We start from the raw sequence: 19,266 nt of genomic DNA, 5'->3' as shown, positions 1-19,266 counted from the left end.
ATTTGGCGGGGCTTTTCTTGGGGATGGGGATAACTGTGGAGTGTTTCCACAGCTGGGGGACTGTGCTGCTGTCCATAGAGCTCTGGAACAGGGTCTGAAACACGCCCCCTAGCTGCTCGGCACGGTGCTTCAGGATGCAGCCACTGATGTTGTCTGGACCAGGTGAGCTGCTCTCACCACGTCCTCTCTGCTGAAGGTGAGTGCAGAGTCACTGGGCTTGAGCATCGCCACTGTTCCTTCCAGCTGTGTGGTGTTGTCCTTCTTGAATCTGGTGTAGAATGAGTTGAGATCGTTGGGGAGAGAAGTAGAGCTGCTGCCTGCAACCTCGATGGTTTTGATGTTGGTAGCAGCAGTGTTCACAGCAGCCATGTTTGTGAGGCCCTGCCAAGCAGTGCGGAGGTTCCCCTGTGTGAATTTTTCCTCCACTTTGTTCTTGTACTTGAGTTTGGCAGTTTTTATGGCGTGCTTGACTTCTCTTTTCATCTCCTTTTTCTCCACTTCGGAGCCGGCGAAGAAGACCCTTTTCTTCTTGTTGAGGACCTCCTTGAGTTCTTTGGGGATCCAAGGTTTATTGTTGGGGTAGATCGTGACTGTTTTGGAGGGGATGATGTTGTCCACACAGAAGGAGATGTACGATGAAACAGTGTCCACATGCTCATTAATGTTGTTGGAGGGGGGTCATCTAACGCTGAGCGGCGCCCTCAGGTGACGCTGCACAGGAGTTACAGGATTCAAACGTCATCCCGGTGTTGAGCAAGGTGAGTGGAAGTGGGTGTGGCCAGAGTGACTCATTCATTGAGGGGAATAAACCCTCCCCCTCTCTCCTCTGTATTCATAAACCTGAGCAGGCAGGAACACGCTGAACTCTGCTGCCAACATCTCAGAATGGATTCTGAGAAGAAAACTGTGATCCTGAGAGAAGGATTCCTGGTGAAGAGGGTGAGACACAAATCCTTTCAAATATAGATTTAATTCAGTAGATGTGATCTGTAGTGAGGGAACCAGCTGCCCATGTTTCCTCTGATGTAATGGTTGAAATCCTTTGACTATAGGAGTGTTTGTTCCCCCTGAAGTTATGACATACATTGATCATTTCTTATAAATCTGATGATGTCAGGGTCATCTGGTGCACAACTGGAAGCCCCGCTGGTTCATGCTGACGCCGGACAAGCTGCTCTATTACAAATACGAAGGAGGCCGAAGAGACTCGTGTCAGCGAGGGAAGATCCTGCTGAAGGACTGCGTGATAACGAGTCCTTTTCTGGAGTACGAGAACCGACCGGTGAGTTTTTACAGCCTTCAGATGTTAACTGACCCTGACCCTGAATAAAGAAAAGTTCAGGATGAGTTTAAAAGAGTCAGAAAACTGTAGAAGAAGAAGAAGGTGGTTCTGAAATATCACCAAGTGAAGTTTGTACTCGAGGCTCCATGGAAACAATGACAATACAACAAAAACTACATTTTAATCTGTATAACTCATGATGCTTTATAAAGAGGAACAGGACTTCATCCCCACGGGAGAAATAAAGGACTTCTTCTTACTCTGTGAGCGATAAAAAGGAGAAACATCTCTCGCTTTGATTAAGAAAACGTGGACAGAATCTCAGGCTTGTTTTATTCACTTAACTTTTCCATCCAAATATTTTTTGTTTTTTTTATCCCAAACAATCATCTCCAGATAGCAACTCTCTGACTGAGGTTTTTATTTCAAATCAGCTGTTCAACCCAAAGAAGGCCAAACAGTTCAATCAGTCCTTCATAACAAAGATCGCTTCATGAAAGGGAATGTTCCTATGACTCTGACATCTGGTATGATCTCGATTGAATCTGCCAAAAGCTAAACTGTAGGATCAGAAATATTCCACAGAATCAAAGACTCAGATCTGGATTTTATACGTTTCCATTCCCCCTGCAGCGATTCACTGTTTTGCACATCCATGCTGCAGTTCTTAACATGGATGCGCCACAGTTTCTCTTCAGTGTTTCTCTTTGTTGATGTTTTTATTGGTAGTTACCGCATTGCAGGTGCGGCTCTACCTGCTCAGACACTTTCTAAAGCATCGCCTCAGGTTACACTTTTTGTCACGACCTGACCGCCACACGCAGAGGAACAGCTTGTTTTCCTGATCTCTGGCATTTAACATTCTTTTATCTCTTTTTTGCTCAGTTGGTGTTTAAGCTCCAGACGAAGAACAAAGTGGATCATTTTTTGGAGGCTTGTTCGCGGGAGGAGAGAGATGATTGGGCGGATGACATCACCGCCGCAGTCGACAAACTCCGGACGGCTGCAGGCGGGAAGGTGAGCGACCAGGAAGCCCTCGGTGGATCCCACTTACACGACATCAACTTGAGGTAACACACAGACCCTTTCACTGCCTCTCCCTGCACACTGCTGGCTCTTTTTTTATCCATGCAGATTTCTCTTAATTACAATAAAATACTGTATTTTATATTTCTGGTTATTACTGCTGAAAGTCCTGTTTCTCTGTCTCACAGCAAAGTGCTGGACGCCATGTACGACGTCCACAACGGCATCAAAATGAGCAACCACGTGGAGCATGGCAGCACTTACAGCAACTGTTTCTCAGGTGAGCATCTCTTCTCTTTGTCTGGAAACAAACCACATGCATCCTCCTTAATGATCAGATTTTAAAGCGTTAATTATATTTGTAGATCTCTCTCTGTATATAATGTGTATCTTTGGGTTAATATATCCAGTTTCAGTAAGTTTTAGAGAATGCACAGACATTTCTGAATGTGCCGTCCCTGCAGGTTCAGCCGTGGTGGACTGGCTGGTGTTCATGCAGCTGGTTCTGACCCGGGTGGAGGCCATGACGCTGGCCTCAGCCCTGCTGGAGGAGGGTTTCCTGCGCACCGTGGGCATGAGGAGCGTGGAGGCTCTCCGCACCGCCGGCCTCAGTGAGCAGTTCATGGACGACTCCACGGCGCTGTACAGCTTTGTGAGTATCAATTCTACAATTGACTTAGCAGGCGCTTTTCTCCAAAGCGACGTACATCAGAGAGTAAGAACAACACAAGAGAGGATCTAAAGGGAACAATGTGAGTAAGAGCAAACGATCAGCTTTGAGTCTGATTGGACACACAGGTGCTGACAGGAAGTGACCAGAGGCAAAGCACAACATTGAGGGCAGTTCTTGAGAGCTCTAATCAGTATAGAAACCATCTTATAAGTCGTCGTTATCAAACAAAAACCATCGTCATTACCATCATCATCATCAATAATATGGAGACCATCATCATTAAGTTAGTAGGTATTCATAAAGAGCTGGGTCTTTAGCTTTTTCTTAAAGGTGCAGAGGGACTCTGCAGATCACATGGAGTTTGGAAGTTCATTCCACCATCAGGAAGTCTATGTGCATCCTCATCCAGCACGTACTGACCTGAAGATTTCAAATCACAAACATTATTCACAGATTTTCAGTGATTTTCTACATCGCTGAGATCTGAGTTTTGCAGGTCGGAGTGGTTATAACTCACATCATGTTTCTTTTTGATCTCAGTCTGACAGTTTAAAGAAGAGAGGAAGCGTGAAGGCTGAGACGTCGCTGTCCGCCGTGGAGCTGAGTGGAAAAGTGACAAAGAGAGGCTACCTGCTGAAACAGGTAATAAACTTTTATGAGCTCTTAAGATGCAGAAAGCGGTACCATTACCTCATATTTATTTTTTACAAATGAATTAATCTGAACAAATAACAGACGTGCTGCGTCTTTAAACACAGGGACACAGAAGGAAGAACTGGAAGGTTCGACTGTTTGTGCTGCGTTCAGAGCCGGCGTTCCTTCACTACTACGATCCCACCAAGGTGAGTTTGTAAATCACATCTTTTTCTTTTATAAATCATGTTGAAAAGAAAAATCCTGCACACAACTCTGGCTTGGTATCGCCAATTTATTAGAAATAATGATAGTTTGATGTCCTACGCACCTTCTTCATGAGATAGTTGGATGTGGGAACACCTCCTTTAAAACATTTATATAAGTCATAACAAAGAGGCCACAACTAGAGGACTTGAAACAAACCTCTATATGACGACACTGAACAGAAGAGACCAACCCAAACAAATCAGCTGTTTGGTTTGTCTAAGCCTCAAGACATCTATGATTTATAAGAGTGTCACAGATCTGACTCAGCTTCATCCACTTCCTGTCTTCAGGATGACATCAGCCCTGTGGGCGGCTTCTCTCTGCGGAGCTGTCTGGTTTCCTCCCTGGGCGATAACGGAGTTCCTTCAGGTGAGTCATCGTCTCAAAGATCATTTACATCAGACACATGAACGTTTTTTTTAAACAGGATGTTTGGAGAAATAATTACAGAGTTAGAGGTGTGATGAGCAGAAATCATTTAAATCCATGCATGTAATCACCACAACTCATGAAATAGTTAAGCATGACACACATTTTGGAAAGTGTTGCGTTTTTAATCCTGATGAAACGTGAGACGACTTTCATGACTGTCCTAGATCAATGAAAAATGTGTGTTTTTTCAGTTAAAGGCCCTGCTCAGAACAGGCTGTTTCTGTGTCTGTACCTTTAAATATGTAAATGAGCTGTGTCTGACCACGCCCCCTCTCTGGAAGGGCTTGGTGTACTCGGTCTTTCTCGCTCCATGTCCTATTGTTTACGGTGAGAAGGCAGACTCAGAGGGCAGAACAAACACCTAGCTGTGGGAGTGTCACCCACCTGGGGGAGGGGCTACTGCCCTTTGTGATGTCATGAAGGGAAAATCTCCAAATGGCCTGTTTGAGCACACATTTTCTGAAAAATGGAGTAGGGAAAAGACTGAGAGGATGGACTTTTCTCATCATTGGGGGGTTTGTAGACGGACTAGAGACACATGTTAGAGTTAAAGAAACATGGGGAAGTTTAATTTGCATAATATGTGACCTTTAATGTAAACAATCTTTCTTCCTATTTAAGTTTCCTGATTTGTGAACTTTCAAAATGAAGACGTGTCTCATGCTGAGATGTAACGTTACTGTTTTCTGCTTTTATGTGTCCGTCAGTTCATCAATCAGGTCACTCCTAATATACATAAACCTTATCGACTCCGATCTTTCCTCCCCTGCAGGTGTGAAAGGAAACATTCAAGGCAACCTGTTTAAGATCATCACTCAGGCAGACACACATTACTTCATCCAGGCTCCGACTCGCCAGGAGAAGATGGACTGGATCGATGCAATCAGAGCGCTAACATAAAACTTCATCAACTATAGATGAAGGTTCGTTTGTAAAGCCTGGGAAAAAAGACATAGCACGTTGTTTAAGACTGAACTGTGACAGGAGCCGGCAACTTTGTAAAGTTATGATTTGTAAATGTGAACCACTGCAACTGAATTCTTTGTTGTCTTATAAGCCCATGAGGGTTGGGCACTTTGTGTGCATGACAAGAAAATAAATTACTCAAATCAAATCAAATATAGAGACGACTGAAACTACACATTCTATGAATGTTTTTTGTAGCAGCAGACAGATAAAGATGCACTTTAAATAAAAATGTTTATAGTTATATAATATGTTTTTTAAAGCTTGATTTAACTGTATTTTAAAGTTCTTGCTTGGAGGGTTTAAAAGCCCAACAGTTGTAACAATTTCTCTTTTCATTAAAGCTCGTATATCCTCCTCATGTTCATCTCTCATGTCATCAGTGTGTGAAACCTTTAGAGCAGATTTACATGATCTGATTTATCTCAAACTGACGTCAGTAAAAACCCTCATTTCAGTCTCTGCCTGAAACAGTTCATTTCAGCTACTGTCTCTTTAAGACCCCCCTCCCCTCATGACCACTCTCTTTTGATTGGCCAGCTCTCTGGAAGTCAGAACGCTGCAGGGCTGCCAGGGGAGGGCTGCTCTCCAGGTCTGGGTGAAGAGAGTCTATGTAAGAGGTTTCAGAGTCTTGAAGCCGTCTGCTGAAAGTCTTGGTTTTTATATCGGGGAACTATGGCGTGATTTACAGAACGTGGCGTTTAGCGCCCTCTGCTGACTCATCCTGGGATTACTCCAACAAACGATTACCTCCTGATTTGAAACTTTGACCACGTTTAGTTTGGACATCCAGCATTGTAACACTATATGAGAGTTTAAAATGCGGGTCAGCAGAGCAGGTCGACTTTAAATAATGTTATTATAAAATATGTAAGGCCATATTACATGACCTCTGACACCCGCAGTCTTACATTTAACTTGGTGACCCCTGAAGAGGTCTGAAGCTGAGTATTGCAACATGGTTTTCCAACAGGAAGTACAGAGACAGGACCAGTCTATAGAGGTGTAGTTCAGACGGGCACTCCCAGCTGAATCGACTTTTCATCTGAGTGACTCACACTGAGCTGGTGTTGGTTCAGAGTTGAGTTCCACTGAAATCATTAATGACACAACAGTTACAAAACCTCAGCGACACGTGATGCTCTCTACAGTCGATGTTGGACTAAGGAGCGGTAACTCAACCACGAGGCAGGAAACGATGAATAATAACAACTAAAGTGATTTATTGCAGTGAAGTCGATATGAAACATTTACATAAAAAGTGCTAAGATAGAGAAAAAATACACAAACAAAGTGATAATAACACAATGTGTGACATAATCCAGGAGGTTAAATCAGAATTACACGGATTGGATTACTGGCATGCACTAACGTGGGCTACGGAGTAGTTTTTACATTATTTACTGTTTTCACACGGCGGCCATTTTCCTCTGACGTCACGCATAAATGGACTGGCTCACATGATGTTCTGTTGTTTTACTCAGATTCAGGTTTTAATGCTAACTTTTCTGGATTGAGATGCAACTGACAGGAAGATGGATAATGCAAATCTGGAGGGATGTTGGGCCACATGTTAGGTTTATCAATGTTAACTCACAGCTAGCTTAACAGCATCAGGCTATTCTAGCGAGGTTTAGCGAGGAAGAAGTTGAATGCTAACCTTACCTCTAGCTTTAGCAAAACTGGAGCGCCATTCAGCCAAAGTTGCTAACTTTAGGATTGAGCCCCTCTTTAGTTAGCCAGTAAGAAGCTAAATGCTAACTTTGCCATTTTGAAAAACAGGTTAAGGAAAGCTTATGGTGTGTTCCATTTGATCTCGGAAGTCGGGAAAATTAGGGGTGCAGGTCTGATATGTCATCAGAAACGCCCCTTTAAGTCGGAAGTCCGACTTGGAAAATTGAAGAACCTTCAGTAGCCCGAGTTTAAAATCCAACATGGCTGCTAAGGGCGTCAACAGTAAAGTCTAAGCTGTAACTATTGTAGCTGCTTAGTCCTCTTTTTGTGTTATTAAATAAGTAAAAGTTCTCTCTCTGGACGTGTTGTCATGTTAGTTTAGTCTGAAGTTATCCCGTAGTGTGTTATCGCCTGGTAGCTAACAAAACAAACTCCTGGAGGCGTCCATGTCGCTTGTCTGACTTGTTGCCAACTCGTAACTGGAACACGTTTAACACAGGTGTGACGTCATTCCTGGCTCCAATAACCGAGGTTAATGGAACGCACCAATCCTGTCCAGCTAACATCAACATTAGCTATGCTCTCGCTCAGGTTTGTTTAAGTTTGAACTTACCATGTAAGAGTGGGGTTTGAATGCTAACTTAAAACCAAACATGAGTATGCCTGTAAACGTTTTTCATTCTGCTTTAAATAATAACTTGAGCTGGACGTCACAGGAAAACGGCTGCCGTGTGAACGCGGTGAATGAATATTGTTACTTAGTCGGGCACAGGATGACAATCAATTGTTTGTGTGAACATTCATCTTCATGCAGGCGCTCGTAAACGTTAAGTGCTTTCAAAAGTTAACTCCAGAGAAATCAAAGGCATTGGTCTGAGATTTAAAAGCACCAGGAAACTGATGCAGCCACACATCACTTTGTTCATTTAGGGAAAATGTTATAGCTTCGACCTCATCAGCTTTAAAACTCATTTCAAATCACATTCTTCGGTTTATGTAAGACATTGATGACTGTCGGTCTTTCTCTTCAAGTCTCTAAATAAGTAATCTAGTGAAGGCACTTTGTCTTAACACGTGATTACGAGGCAGGTTTATCTTCCATCATGGGTTACTTTATTCTCTCAAAAAACTGGCTCTATTCTAAACTCTGACTGTCCCAGGACGTCCCTATGTACGCTGCTGTTCTCTGTCGCTGGTGTTAGGCCACCTTGGTAAGCTGTAGATCTCCAAAGACTCGTAAGGCAGTGAGGGAGGCGAGCGGGGCGATCCGGTGGGTGAAGCCGCAGAGGGGCTGACCGTCCACCAGGATGCGAAACTGCTGGTGCTCGCACACGATCTCCATCTAAGAGGCCGAGGGGAGGAAGAGGAGAAGGTCACATTTCTTAAATTTGAAGAAAAACTCACATAATGTACCACCGACCAGTCCAGGGTGTAACCCCGCCTCTCGCCCAATGACAGCGGGTATAGGCTCCAGCCCCCCCGCGACCCCGAACAACAAAAAGCGTTATAGATAATGGATTTCTAAATGCATTGCAAACACTTAAAAAGTAATTCAATTGGCTTTGAAACAGTGAACGAACAGAGTTTTTAAAAGTTACCTTGAAGGATTCTCCAGCTGCAAAAGGAAAGAAGGAAAGGTTGTTTTCTGCCTTTCCCCACTTTCCAGCCATGCGGGCGTTACGTTGGACGGCTTTGTCCATGAAGCTGATCTTCAGCTGGAGACCCACGTCGCCCTCCTCCTCTTCCTCCTGAGGGTGACTGGACAGAGTCACCTCCATGCTGCTCAGACATGAAAACAGAAAACTCCAGTTTATTACACACAAACATGAATATGAGGAACCTTTATTTTAATATTTTCTCCTCATGTCACTTCAAATTTCTCAACATCTCAGAGGGAAATGTTTTAAAGAATTAAGCTTCATTATTGGTGGATGTTTAAAGGAGCAATATGTAACTCTGACCCCTAGTGGTTAAAATGGGTACTGCAGTCCAGATTTTAAACATCATAGAGAGCTGTCTCCCCCCCCCCCCCTCCCCTCTAGAGTGGATGCTCACTCAGGTCACCATGTGGTGGACTCTGAAGCTTCAGTGTTTATCCAGCTCTGCATGGGTCTGTAAACCTTTCTGTGTTCTAACCTCTCTCCATTTTTCAAAAGCATCTCCAATATTGATCCTAGTTTGAGCACGTTTCTGCTCGTGGAGCTTATTAGAAACATGCAGAGGCTTTTTAGGTCGGGTACAATCACTTCTATCTGAACCACTTCTCTTGACCGCTTCCATCACTGCAACACCTGTTGACCTGATAACTGCTCTCATATCTGGCAAACCGAGGGGCGTCCAAAACGGCCGTGTGGGGGTGTGTCTTAAAAGCGCCTACCTTCTCTGGTCCAAACAAATCCAGAGCATTCAGGAGCAGAATCTAAAGTTAGAAGGAGGACATACTTGCTGCTGCATTGTTGTCAGAGAAGCCAGCACTTCAGCATGTTTCCTTAATGATCAGAGAGTAAGATACCTTTATCATCTCACTCTCTACACAGCTCACTGACTGGATCTTTACTAAAACTTTTCAGATCAAGTTTCCAGAGTCTTTAATAAAATAATGTGTCTCTCTGCTCTCATGAGTTTTTCTTTTTTACCAACAATAACATTAAAGTACTACTAACATAATTATATGATAGATAATAATGTTACAACAATAAAAGTGTATAGCCGGATTGTATTCTGGGTAATTTTACATGAGAAGTTAGATTTATTTAGAAACATAAATGTTGCATTCACGGTCCTTTGGGAGCATTCGTCCCGGAATCCCTCTTGATGTTTTCTGCAGCTAAAAATAAGTTTCCTGCTCGCAAAACAAGTTCTGCATCACAGTTTGTTTTCCCAGCTTCTCGGTCATCCTCAATTTAACTGACGACTGAGTGAGTAAAGAACACTCTGATGTTATCAACAGGAGAAAGTCCAGCATGACTCTTCACATTTCATGGGATTTTGCAACTCTCCCACGCACATTCAGATCAACCTATAATTAGGAAACTCACTGAGTGGCATTACAAAGATGTTTTTTCTTTCCAAAACGGGGAAGAGCTGGGAGCTTTGCGTGCATTCAAACACTAACAGCTGCATATCTGCCTTTAAAGGCTGCTTTAAAACAAGCAAAGTGCATTTTTTTCACCCCTTAATTCAATTAGCTGCCACGTCATATGCGCAACAGGACATCCATGATGTAAAATTCTTAAACACTCTTTATGCGAGAATGAAAACAGGTGTTTGCTCTCACCTTTTGGGCTTTTTGTTGATGATTCCCATCACAACCAGCTTCATTGAAGGCCGCAGCCCGCCCTTTATCTCTCCGGTGTACTCCCCCTGAAACAATGGAGATGTTAGAGCAGATGAGGAGGCCTGCACCGCCACATCTCACAGCACAGTGAGCATTTCTCGGAGGATGTGCTTCTTCAGTCATGCATCCTGCAGGAGTCTTCAGCTGCCACCTATCGCCTCAAACAAAAGCTTTATTGTTCCACAATTTCTAACAGTCAGTGACTCAGCTGGACAAACTATCTGCATTTTCTAATCCAAGTGAGCAACCCAGGAGTGAAATCTCTGAATGAAATGTTGCCATGCAAGCCGCAAATCCGCAAAAAGCGCAGCTACATACATGCTCTTTCTTGTCCTTTTCTTCCATTCCACTCAGGGCGTGATGCGGTGTGGAGGTTTCGAGGCGCTGATGCCAACTGAGCACTGACTGACTGACTCTGCCTCCAGCTGGCAAACCCCGCCTGCACCACGTTGTCATAGAGACAGGCTCCCAGTTTAGCAGTGGGGAAGATGGGAGACGCTCAGAGGAGGGGAGAGAAAGGGGAGGAGGGGGGGGGATAAATTACGATACATGATGAACTGATATTATTCAATGTAAAGCCCAAAAACTCGAGAGAAAAGTTGGTTAAATATATTGTGTGAACATGTTGAGTGTTCTCAAAATCCACAATGATTAAGTATGTTTCTAATTAAAAAAGTTTGAATTTCTTTAAATAATGACATGATCATCATGATGGATGTGGTGAGATAAGCGACACAAAGACCAACAGCCCATTCTATATATGGCAACAATGCCTACAGCTTCTTTAGAAACCTAACTGCTGATTGGACAAATGACCTCAGATATCTGTTTGATGTGAACCTCCTCCATGTCTGGTGAAGTCTAAACTCTGCATGCAGAGGACGCTGAGGGTCTTCCAGGACGACCTTTGCCTTCTGATTGGCTCTTGAAAAATACAACCAAGATCATTCAAGTCAGCGCCAACAATCTTGTAAAGTTTAATATTATTTAATATTTCCCTTGCTGAGGTTACCAAACCAACTGATCAGCAAGAGAGTTAAAATGGACTCAATAGAACTGACTCTCAGCACAGAAGCACAGAAAACCCCAAAATGAACCTTTATAAAATGTAGATCTTGGAATAACACATTTGGATGTCAGGGTGCAGGTGGGGACGTGGGGTAAACATGTGATAAAAGTCTTGGTTTTGCAATAAAGACTAATTAAATAAAGTGAAAATGAGATAATAAAAACAAACAAAACAAGTAACAGTGTCTGAAAAGGAGTAGGTATTAGTAAAACTTAACTCCTGCTTTCTCACCTTTCTTTAATTAATTCAAAACTGATTTACAATTAATATACAGAGTGTCCAAAGTTTATATACCTCATTCATTAATAAATAACAACCTCAGCGTATTTCCATCCAGGGTTATTGCGGCTCTGTCTTCCTTTGCAGCGCTGCGGGGGACTGAAGACGGGAGTGAAGCTGTGACGCGCTGTCCTTAGAAATGACTTCCAGATCCAACATGCTTTAGTCCTTTATTCTTCCAAAACAAAACAAGACACTACAAACGTTGTTTTCGGATCGCAGTGCAGTGTAGTGTGGCGGTCAACAGAAACTGTCTCTTCCCACGCTCAGCCCCTCTCTCCATCCAAGCCAAAAACCAGGTGAACAGGTGAGTGCGGCCCATATGATCACTGCCATCACCACGAGATTTCCGGTGAACACACCCACCACCAGGAACAAGCAGACCGTAAACAATAAACAAATCAGTAAACAACCCATGACACCAAATACACAATCAACTTACATTTATGGCTCCTACAAGGGTTACAAAATTAATATGAACACCCCTAACTTTTCCTCTCTGTATACCTGCCAAAAGAAATGTTTGTAAAGTTTTTAATTGTTTATAATCTATTTTATGATAATACCTACTTTTGCTTGTCATTTGTTTTAAAAATAGATTTTCCACAGCGTCTTGTTGTTTTGCAGTTTATTTATGTAGCAGTTTGATTTCCGACAGCACCTGAAGGCAGCATCAAAACAAGAAAAAAGCGAACTCGGCTCGCGCTTCAGGAACGCCCACTTGTCTTCCAGCCTCCAGCTCGTGCCAACCTTTGACCAACCAGCGACGGAGTATAATCTGATTCTGTCACATGACCTGCGTTAGCATGCAGCTAGCCGCCTAGCATAACAGCGGAGAGCACGGAGTGTAAATAACTCGCAGTTTCAGGAAAAACAGCGCGAAGAAATGAGTAAGTGACGTTTTTAAATACTCACTAACTTACATACGGGTTATAATGTGCTAACGGGAGCTGTTACGGAAGTTAGCGGACTTCATCTGCATTCACAGACAGTCAGCATTATTTGTAGCTAATGCTAATGCTAACGGGTGACAGTGTGTGTCTGTCAGCTGTGAAAGAGACGACAGGTAAACACAGGACAGGTGAGCAGCTCAGCACGGAGTTTGTGTCTCAGTGTGTTTGTTTTGTTTGCTCAGAGGAGTTCAAACAGTTTAAAGTTAAAGACAAACAAACAAACAAACAAACAAACAAACACTTTATTGATCCTGAAGAAAGTTAAAGAATCCAGCAGCAGCTTTTCAAAACCTCACCTGACCTGAGGCATCGAACAACACCCGCTGGTCCACCTCACACATTTATTTATTCTCTTTTATATGTTAAGCAGGTTACCAGCAGCACAAACAAACAGATCAGACTAACATCTGTTGTTTGTGAAGGTTTCCCACAAACACATCAGGGAGAACATCTGCACGTCATCTAACACCCTCTTCAAATCATCCAATGAGAGCAGCTCGTTAAGTCTCACATCTTTGTTCCAGGAGTGAGAATAGAAAACTACACAATATAAAGAAGTACTGATCAGACGAGTCGAGCTGCAGGTCCATCAGAGTCTGAGAGGAGGTCGTCTCAAAGTCATCTCAAGTCACATTTATTTATAAAGCACATTTAAAAACAGCAGCAGCTGACCAACGTGATGTACAATACATCACAGACACAGTTTACAGGGGATTACAACATATACAAAAAACACAAAATAAAATACGATAGGAGAGATAATGAAAGCAATAACTGGAATCTGAAAGAACCGTGGATTCAGGACCAGAGGACTCAAACGCTAAAATATAAAAGTAAGTCTTTAGAAGGGACTTAAAGGAGTCAGGAGAGGATGCAGACGTGATGGGAAGACGGAGGCTGTTCCATAGTTTTGGGGCTTTCACTGAAAAAGCACGATCTCCTCATCAAAGAGCGTTTTTCTTTCTGCTTCAGGTGACGGAAGCTCCAGTTTCCTCCTCGTCTGTTTGGAAGTGAAGGCGTCTCTCCGTTTGTGAGCGTCATGCATCCGTTCGGCTGCGAGGCGGAGACCTCCCTCCAGGACCTGTTCGAGTACTTCAAGCGATGCCTGCAGCACGCCGAGTGGGAGCTGGCCAGCGCCTGCGTGCCTCAGCTGGTCCACTCGGCAGGCGGACTCTCAGAAAACCTGCGAGACATAATCAGAGCGATAATCTGCCATCCCTACAGTCTACAGTGAGTACTGAGCTCTCAACATAAACCCAGTTTATTTATCTGTATTACTGGTGCTGTTTATTAATGTGTTGTTTTTATAGATGGGAGTCGGTGGGGAGTCCACACAGACTGGCCTGGTTTTGGCTTCAGGTTTTGGAGAAATGGACCGAAGAGAAGGTGAGATAAATGAATAAGTGTTCCTCTCTTTCATGTGTTTTGTAAAGTAATCTGTAGGCCGCATGTTGGTGTAAAGTTCAGCTAAATGTTTGACACATTTTTCTTTGGCTGCTGCACAAAAAATATAGAAAGAGGAAAGGAAGACAGAGTCGGCTCATCAGAAGCTGCTTTGCTTCAGATTTAAGAGAATTTCTCACCATGTCTGACGTTCTTTGTCAGTTCAGTTCAGTTCAGATCTTTATTGTCCCTGGAAGGGAAATTTGATTTGCAGCAGTGGACACAAAAACACAACAGATAAACAGACAAAGGACAGTGCAACACAACCTGATGAAATACAACCAAGAAATATCAAATATAAAAACTCACTGTTCGTTTGGAAGTTTCACTCAAATGGTATAAATAAATAAATAAATAAATGAATATAAAGTGCAATAGCTCTGCTTGAAAGTGCAGTCAAGGCTTTAAAGAAGATTAAGAGCATTAATTGCATGAGGAACATATGAAAATTTAAATGTGTTTGCCTTAGCCCTGGGCAGCCTGAACCTTCGACTTGAGGGGAGAAGAACAGATTCCTCTAAGAGAGGACGACAGTCAGAGCTGGACAAGATAGACTTTGCTTTCCTAACAACTTGTCTGTTCCAGATATCTGACAATGAAAGCTGCTGAGTGCCGATTGTTTTACTGGCTGTATTGACGATACTGGAAAGACGATTTTTGTTCTGAACAGAAAGGTTACCATACCATGAGATAAAACAAAAGGTTAAAAGGTTGTCCGACTATAGTTTTCCTTTTTCCTGATTTAAAAAAAACAAGAAATGACTCCATTTTGGCGACCTTGGACTTTTTTGTTGTTGTCGCTGCGGTAACAAAACCGATATTTATGTAATTCAATATTTGTAATAACGTATCCAAGTTTAAATTTGTGTTATTGTTACGATCACAGTTGTTATATTATGTTTTTTTTGTTGTGTTAATTTGAAACCCCATAACAGTATAAATAAATCCGGCCCTCAAGCCTTTCAGACATGAGTGTTTTTAAAATGTGTTTTTTAAAGTGAAACTTTGAATCTCTGCTCTCGTCTTCTCTCCTCTTCAGGTCCCGTCAAACACCAGGAGAGAGCTGGAGTTCCTGCTGCTTCTGGAGGAGCTCGGGTCAGAAGGCGTCCCAGAGTCTGCTCTCAAGGTCATTTAGATTTTTAACTGTATCTGTAAATAAACTGTAAGCTGGTCGTTAAGCAGCAGAAACTAGATAAGAAGGTGTTGTGTCTTTTAGTCAGGTGAGGACCAGGAGGAGACCCCGTGTCCACCTGGTGTTTTTTTCTGGGCAGAAAAGCGCTGACTGTGCGCTCAGGAGTTCTTGCATGAAGCGTTGGTGCACTGAGAATAAAAACACTGCACGTCCGTCCTGTCTCTATGACAACAGTCTGTTGACAATGGCCGCTGTATGACCGACACTGCTCCATTACTTTTTACTGCATGTTTTATATTTGAGATCGTTTACTTCCTGATCAGATTTTCAACTTAAGTGCCGCACAAAAAAAGGCAGAGTGCTCCGAAAAAAATATCCTTAGAATTCTGGATTGTGTGATTTACTGTTTGTCTCTCTGCAGGAGTTACACCGGGCCTTTTTGGAGACCACGTCTGAGCAAGAAGCCGGCGATGGTTCGAGGTCGACTGATGACGCTGTCAAGTCCTGCCTGCAGACGTTACTGGAGAAAAAGAAACCGAGACTCGCACAATCTCTGGCTCATTTCTTACAGGTAGAGTAGAACTCTCATATATATATATATATATATATATATATATATATATATATATATATATATATATATTAAAAAAAAAAAAAAAACAGTGAAGCCTCTTAATTAAAAAGACTGCAGGTATTACAGTGATGGAAGCGGTCAAGAGAAGTGGTTCAGATAGAAGTGATTGTACCCGACCTAAAAAGCCTCTGCATGTTTCTAATAAGCTCCACGAGCAGAAACGTGCTCAAACTAGGATCAATATTGGAGATGCTTTTGAAAAATGGAGAGAGGTTAGAACACAGAAAGGTTTACAGACCCATGCAGAGCTGGATAAACACTGAAGCTTCAGAGTCCACCACATGGTGACCTGAGTGAGCATCCACTCTAGAGAGGAGGGGGGGGGGAGGGGGGGGGGGCAGCTCTCTATGATGTTTAGAATTTAAACTGCAGTACTCATTTTAAACACTAGGAGTAAAAAAGATTATTGTTCATATGCATCAAACGTTTGCGTTTCCTCGTTGTCTTTATTTCTCCTGCAGGACGCGTCGTGCACAGAGGAGCACAGTCTGCAGCACAGTCTGCAGCACACGTTCATCTCACACCTGATGAAGAAGCTGGGTAAGCCGGAGAGGAGGCAGGAGAAGGTGGACGAGTGGGCGGAGGAGATCTACTCCGTGTTGTGCGTGATGCCGTGGAGCTCGGTGCGAGGAGGGGGCCAGCTGGAGGGGCTGTGTGAGGCTCTGTGGGCGGCCAGAGATGGACCGCTGAGAGAGGAGAGGATCCTCAGCTCGTTGCTCCGCCCCCGCGGCGACGCTCTCGTCTCCGTTTACTGCGCCACCGCTTTGAGACTGCAGAGGGATCATCTGCTGAGGAGCGCGCCCCAAACACAAGGTGACCCGAGGGTGGGATCTGAATATTTAACTCTGAGGTCCTGGACCTCCTCCCCGCCTTCAATTCATCCCTATATGTTGAGCATTATTTAGTGTATGAGGGAAGTTCCTCTTCTTTTAAACCTGGGCGCTATTTTTACACATTTTTGGGCCTAAAAGACTTTTAAAACAATCTCCTTGAAAAGCTTGAACTTAATTCTTTTGGCTAAAGTAGCAGATCAAAGTACGTCTTTGTTTTCTTTGCAGTCAGGCTCACAACTTTCTTCCCAGTACTTTCCTGTTTTTGTTAATTTCCAGACCATACCAGTATGATTCCTTTACATTTATTCCCCGGCGAAGCTCGATGCCTTCTGTTGAATGAAACAGAAACTTGTGACCTGAGAATCCGTCCTTCTGTGCTGACGGTGTGAAGGGAACAATTAACGGCTTCTCATCGTTATTCCTCTTTTAATCACACTTCTGCTTCTGTGGTCACAGAAAACTTCACATGATGTGACAGCTGCTTTTGCTGTTTAGCAGTTTTTTTTTCAGTATCAGTAATATGACTTTCATTCATTTAGTAAAACTGCTTTTTTTAAGGAAGATTTTGTGTTCAGTGAGTTTGAGAGAAATTCTGGCTTCAAAATGAGAAATAGATCAAATTAGGATTATGAGGCAATGTGCAAGAAATGCAAAAAAAAAAAAAAGCTTTTAAACAGGGGAAATCAAAGCTGCTGAATCCCACATGAAATCTTTGTTTGGGTCTTAAAAAATCCTAAAATTGATTTTAAAAAGTGTGCAGCGACCCTGTTATTTTGTATCAAGGAAATAAAACCAGAGGGTGCAGTATGATGTACTCTGTGAAGTCCCCTTTGGCAGTTTGTCTTTGCCGAGTTGGTCGTCTCTCAATCTGAAGGTTGAGGGTTTGATCCCCAGCTCCTGCAGCAACATCTCCGATGTCTCCTTGGGCAACACACTTAATACTGAGTTTCTCCCGCAGCCTCTACCATCAGTGTGTGAATGTGTAGGTGTGACCTGTGGAGTAAAAGAGCTTTTAGTCGTACAAAGACTAGAAAAGAATGATAGAAACTCAAGTCTATTCCTTTCCTTTCTCCCAGTGGACCTTCCTGAAGCAGAGAAGTTGGCCCTCAGTTTGTGCATCCACAAAGATCGCCCATCCGTCTGGAAAACCATTTATTTCGAGTGCCTTAGCAGTGGAAAACACTTCCTGGAGCAGGTCTTGGTAAGTGTCCCAGGATCATAAAATGCCTGCCATCATGTCTGTATAAAGTCCTTTTTCAGTTTCTATTTTAGTCACATTTTTACCCCTGAAGGTGGAGTGAATCAGCAAACACACATGATGAATTGAAATCTGGTTAAAGTGTCTCTTCTTGTAGGTCACTGCTCTGGACCTGATGAAACACGAGGACTTCCCTCAGCTCACAGATTTACTGCAGCGAGAGTTCCAGCCTCTGTCTCGTCTGCTGCTGCTCCTGGGATGGACTCAGTGTCGCAGCCTGAGCTCGGCTCAGACGCTGCTCGCTGCCCTTCATCGAGAGCAGGTGAGAGCGTTAAACGTTCACCTACATGTTCCTCCTCTTCTGCTGCTGATTCACTGTGATGTTAATGACCCGCTGAGGAGGATGTGACAGGTTGAAGTGAAGTCTTTTTGAAGAAACATCGTCGCTCCATGGTTTATTTATGTTTTTAACATTTAATCCTGTTAAAGAGATCTCATTAAAGGGCAACAAAAACACAACTTCTCATTTGGTCAGAGCATTAAACACACTCCTTAATGTTTCATCCTTTGATCCCTCAAGTGGAAGATACACCGGACAAAAGCTTAAACACAATCTGGTGTTGATGTACTGAAGTTAGGGGTGAAGCGTGCTTAGATTCTGATAATCCTCTCAACGATCTGATTAGATGTCAGGATGCATCTCGATGGGCTGCATCTTACTTACTGCACATGGATTCTTTTTCAGTCCGATAATGTTGAACTCATTTTTATTATTCAGACAGTCTACGTCAACATAGATGTCTTTACTTTGTAACCCAAAATAAATAAATAATATCTGTCCAGCTGCAGCCGGAAAATCTTCAAACAACGTCAGGACACAACAATCAATTATGTCCTGTCTTTGCATCGATGTGTCGTCGTCACCCATATGCAGATTTATGGATCAGTGGTTCCCAAAGTGGGGGGTCGCGAGATGCCTTCCAAAAACAAATACGAACTGGAAATGATGTATTTTACCCATTTTTGTGAAATTACTTACAAAAAAGTTGTTTAATTATTTTAAGGCTGCTGTATTTCTTATTGTTGTTCTAATGTCAGTGTTTGGATATAGGCGGATTAGTGCGTTCTGCTGTGTGCACCGTTATGCTTCACACTTCCATGGACTCCACTTCGTTATTTTGGGGGTCGCGGGATGAAAAGTTTGGGAACCCCTAAATTAATAAATCAATAAACTGAGAGTGTCGACGTTCTTTTTAGGCTCCAGCCAGCGACACTGTCCTGCAGGAGTTTGCAGATCTTCTGTCCTCTCAGCTCGGAGTCCTTGAATGGTGTAAAAACAACAACCCGTAAGCGTTTGTATCTGATTCCTTATTGAAGTCTCACGCCGTCTGAACCGTTCTTTATTATCGACCTTTCACCTCCTCTGTGTGTT

General features: G+C 43.1%; 3 protein-coding genes across 3 annotated transcripts in view; 2 read left to right on the top strand and 1 right to left on the bottom strand.

The window, feature by feature from the left end:
* Positions 1–834: 834 nt before the first annotated feature.
* Positions 835–5,643, top strand: plek2 (pleckstrin 2). The gene is made up of 9 exons (XM_020658191.3): positions 835–939; positions 1,118–1,282; positions 2,168–2,352; positions 2,497–2,588; positions 2,773–2,960; positions 3,522–3,623; positions 3,740–3,823; positions 4,175–4,253; positions 5,089–5,643. The coding sequence occupies exons 1-9, from the start codon at positions 886–888 to the stop codon at positions 5,214–5,216; spliced, it is 1,077 nt and encodes a 358-aa protein (XP_020513847.2). The 5' UTR covers positions 835–885; the 3' UTR covers positions 5,217–5,643.
* Positions 5,644–6,483: 840 nt separating this feature from the next.
* si:ch211-10a23.2 (Galectin-related protein A-like) lies at positions 6,484–10,684 on the bottom strand. Its single transcript, XM_020658189.3, has 4 exons — positions 10,612–10,684; positions 10,234–10,319; positions 8,555–8,735; positions 6,484–8,298 (listed from the first exon to the last, which is right to left on the bottom strand). Exons 1-4 carry the CDS (start codon positions 10,636–10,638, stop codon positions 8,155–8,157), a joined length of 438 nt encoding a protein of 145 aa, XP_020513845.3. The 5' UTR covers positions 10,639–10,684; the 3' UTR covers positions 6,484–8,154.
* A 1,700-nt stretch (positions 10,685–12,384) lies between these two features.
* zfyve26 (zinc finger, FYVE domain containing 26) overlaps positions 12,385–19,266 on the top strand; it is a 33,179-nt gene continuing 26,297 nt past the window's right edge. The window contains exons 1-9 of the mRNA XM_065966696.1: positions 12,385–12,531; positions 13,567–13,824; positions 13,905–13,980; positions 15,077–15,163; positions 15,591–15,740; positions 16,265–16,616; positions 17,713–17,837; positions 17,992–18,156; positions 19,092–19,180. Of these exons, the coding sequence (XP_065822768.1) occupies positions 13,634–13,824; positions 13,905–13,980; positions 15,077–15,163; positions 15,591–15,740; positions 16,265–16,616; positions 17,713–17,837; positions 17,992–18,156; positions 19,092–19,180 (1,235 nt within the window). The 5' untranslated portion in view covers positions 12,385–12,531; positions 13,567–13,633. The remainder of the gene's footprint in view (positions 12,532–13,566; positions 13,825–13,904; positions 13,981–15,076; positions 15,164–15,590; positions 15,741–16,264; positions 16,617–17,712; positions 17,838–17,991; positions 18,157–19,091; positions 19,181–19,266) is intronic.

The sequence above is a fragment of the Labrus bergylta genome, chromosome 18, assembly GCF_963930695.1.
Source record: "Labrus bergylta chromosome 18, fLabBer1.1, whole genome shotgun sequence".
Taxonomy (NCBI): Eukaryota; Metazoa; Chordata; class Actinopteri; order Labriformes; family Labridae; genus Labrus; species Labrus bergylta.
Note: the sequence above shows the minus strand (reverse complement) of the source record. Positions and strands in the feature narration are given on the sequence as shown.